The sequence below is a fragment of the Hylobates moloch genome, unplaced genomic scaffold, assembly GCF_009828535.3.
Source record: "Hylobates moloch isolate HMO894 unplaced genomic scaffold, HMol_V3 SCAFFOLD_6917, whole genome shotgun sequence".
Lineage (NCBI taxonomy): Eukaryota > Metazoa > Chordata > Mammalia > Primates > Hylobatidae > Hylobates > Hylobates moloch.
The window spans coordinates 1-3,652 of record NW_026659192.1 but is presented as its reverse complement, the minus strand read 5'-3'; the positions used below and the strand labels follow the sequence as shown (position 1 = coordinate 3,652).

The window sequence follows — 3,652 nt, the reverse complement described above, 5'->3', positions numbered from 1 at the left end:
GACACCAGACCCTAGGAGAAATCAAAGTATTTTCCCCAATATATTGTCATTTAATGTATTTAAAAATGCCTCTGCAAAGCTGGTTCTTGTGGGAAAATCTACATTCTATAGAGATTCCTACCCCTTTTTAAGTCTCTTTCCTGACCCGGAGAGATTTAACTAAGAGTTTGGCACCTTTTAAGTCTGCTAAGAAACAATTACAATCTATTCTCTCTGAAGCCTGCTACCTAGAGGCTTCATCTGCATGATGAATCCTTGTTTCCAATACCATTTTTCTAAACCCAGAAACTCCCTTGTGTTGATTACAGGTCATTAGACAAACTCTTTCAACCACCTATGAAATCTTTGAATCCACCTGTGACCTGGAAGTCCCCAACACCCCCACCTCCTTCAGGCTGTCCTGCCTTTCCATATCAAAGCAATGTACAGTTTACACATATTGATTGATGTCTTATGTCTCCCTAAAACGTGTAAAACCAACCTGTAGCCTGACCACCTTGGGCATACGTTCTCAAGACCTCCTGAGGCTGTTTCACTGATATGTCTTTAACTGTGACCAAATAAATTTCTAAATTGATTGAGAATTTTCACAGAGACTTATTTGTTTATAGGTGTCACTGCATACACTTAAGGAAGTGATGAGATTTATGACATTGAGAAAAGGAGGAAGCCAGGATGTGTGGAGAGAGAGAGAGAGAGAGAGAGAGACAGAGAGAGTGTGATGTATATGCAGGATGATACTGAGAACTGCTGTGAGCATTTTTACATAAAGTCAAGAAAATATCAGTTACAGGTACAGGTTACCCAGAGACATAAAACTGTGGATGCAGTTCTTGCTCCTTATACATAGAGAATTTCCTTTTGATCTGTGGACTTGTGGCTGTGGCTGCACCACATCCAGGCTCGGGGAGACTCACATCTCACTCAGAGTTGACAAGAACCTGGAAGCCCTGACAGGACCTCATTCCACATGACCAGGGAGACTGTGTGGGAAGAGCTTCTCTAATCACCACTTGAAAAAACATCATGCAAAGTTACTTCTTATTTGTTCTGTGTCATTAACCTAGAAGATTCTTCACTTAGGAGAGTCCTCAGGGCCAGGCACAATGGCTCACATCTGTAAACCCAGCACTTTAGGAGGCCAAGGCAGGCAGATCTGAAGTCAGGAGTTCAAGACAAGCCCAGACAACATGGTGAAACCCCATCTCTACTAAAAAAAAAAAAAAAAAAAAAAAAGAGTCCTCTGGTTAGCCTTATATCTGTCAGATGATTATGATGAGATAGATCCCAGATTGAACAACTGGTCACCAGAGCTTTTATATTAACTATCTGAGGCACAAAATTTTGTCTCTCTTTCCTTTTTCTTACACTGGGCTCTTGGCTGTAAATGTAGAGACTCACATGATTCTCCCTGTGAGGCGCTTGGACAGAGAGCTCTTGTGTGGTTCACTCACCAGGTGCCAGGGCAGGGTGGATTCTAATATTTGAGCTGAACATTCTTGAACAGTTATCCTGGAAACAGCTGATACCAGACAGCCCTTGAACTGGCTCCAGGCTGCTTTTTATTTGCAAACTCTCAGTCCGGCAGTGCTTGTGGTGATGGGGCTGTTTCATTCTCTAGATTGACTGAGAGGGAATCAAGCAAGATGGCATTCACCTCCCAGAGATGCATCCTAGACACACATTTCCACATTATCAGAGTTCTGGTGCTTTCTCACAGTCATGCCCTACACAGTGTGTCGCTACAAAAGGTCCGACCTTTCACCTTCAGATCCCTCTTCCCCTGACTGTGGGCAAACTTGGCTGAATCTATTTCTGTTTTGTTCCAAGGGACAATTTATGTCACATTGTTCACAGAAGAGACATTCCCCCTGCCCCATCAACCTTTTCCACACCACTGCACCCACAGGGTGATTTGCATATTGTCCCCTAGGGAGGATCTTCCCTTATGAGTCTGAGATAAAAGCTCAGCTCTATCCTTGCCTTCACTGATCAGGACTCCTCAGTTCATCTTCTCGCCATGAGGCTCCCTGCTCAGCTCCTGGGGCTGCTAATGCTCTGGCTCCCTGGTAAGGACAGAAGGATAAAGGGAGGAGAAGTGGGTGAGAGGTGAGCTCTGTGGGCTCCACAGCTTCCCATGTTTATTCCAGTAATGTGATAGAGTCACGTGGTCTATGCTCCAGGGAATGGAATTCATGTTTGTCTTAGGAATAATCAGGATTCACCTCCAGGGAACGATGACCAGTGCTCTGATTAAGAAATTGAAAATAAAGAGTTCCCTTGTGGCTAGTAAATAATGGGTTTATTTTAGAAAGTCTTCTTTTCATGATATGAACCAAAACTTTAAAAATGTATCTGTAAATTTATATCACAAGAGAAATTATGAAAGTTGCTCATAATATATCTATATAAACTTGCACTACCCTGTTATTTTTTTCAGGGACCAGTGGGGATATTGTGATGACTCAGTCTCCACTCTCCCTGCCCATCACCCCTGGAGAGCCGGCCTCCATCTCCTGCAGGTCTAGCCATAGCCTCCTGCATAGTGATGGATACACCTATTTGGATTGGTACCTGCAGAAGCCAGGCCAGTCTCCACAGCTCCTGATCTATGGGGTTTCCAACCGGGCCTCTGGAGTCCCAGACAGGTTCAGTGGCAGTGGGTCAGGCACTGATTTCACACTGAAAATCAGCAGGGTGGAGGCTGAGGATGTTGGGGTTTATTACTGCATGCAAGCTACACAAGCTCCTCCCACAGTGCTACATCCTGGAACAGAAACCGTGCTGGGTTGGCTCAGCTGCCCACATGTGCTGCTTGTCCTGGGGAGCAGCTGCGCAGAGTCTCTGAGTCTGCAGAAGAGAAGGCTGTTGGAGAAATCAGGGCGGCATTTGCTGCTGAAGATGCTGCTCCATGAGAGCCTCAACAGCACCTCAGATCCCACATGTTAAGGCCCCAGCAGCTGCCACTACCTGGGGAAGGCATCAGGAGGAGGAGAATTCATGGGGGCCTTGTGCACTGGGAGCAACAGACTATGACGAAGGGAGAGGGAATGAAAACTCACATCCTCACCCTCTCTGTCTTGCCCACATTTGTCAAGTTCATACATTTGTCAGAATAACCAGACCATGGGTGCAGTTTAGTGACAACACAGGTAGAACACATATGGGAAATGACCAGCTTGGGGTTAATTTCACACACGATGGCACTTAGTCATATTGGGAAACTCATAGTCTCCTGTCTCCCTAATTCTGCTCTCCAACTTCCACTAAACCCTCCTCTCTAGTGTCTTACAGGAGAAAGCATTCTACACAAGCTGTCTGCAGGGGACTATGGCTAAGGACACTGAGTAGAAACATTTGATGTTGGATTATTCAAATAGACTTAGTAAACTCATGGCAGATGTGAGATCCTAATGTCAAAAGTTGATTACTTTTGATTATTATTTGCCAAGTGAAAGCAGAGTTTTCACAATTCCAAAAGTGGCCTTTAAAAATAACTGCATAAACTGAAAGATAAAAAATATAAAGTTTATTTTAAGTACAAAGGAAACATTCAGAATTATGTGAGATTTTTATTTCTCTTCCAATTTCTAAAAGTTTTGAAGGTATTTAGGCTAAGTTATACTTTAGAGTAGAAATTTATTACTGTGTT

General features: G+C 43.8%; 1 gene segment (V, D, J or C); it reads left to right on the top strand.

Moving 5' to 3' along the window:
* The first annotated feature begins 2,016 nt into the window (after nt 1-2,016).
* Nucleotides 2,017-2,949, top strand: LOC116465111 (immunoglobulin kappa variable 2-28-like). The segment is given in 2 exon segments: nt 2,017-2,069; nt 2,441-2,949. Coding segments are annotated over 2 exon segments (558 nt in total).
* Nucleotides 2,950-3,652: the final 703 nt, after the last annotated feature.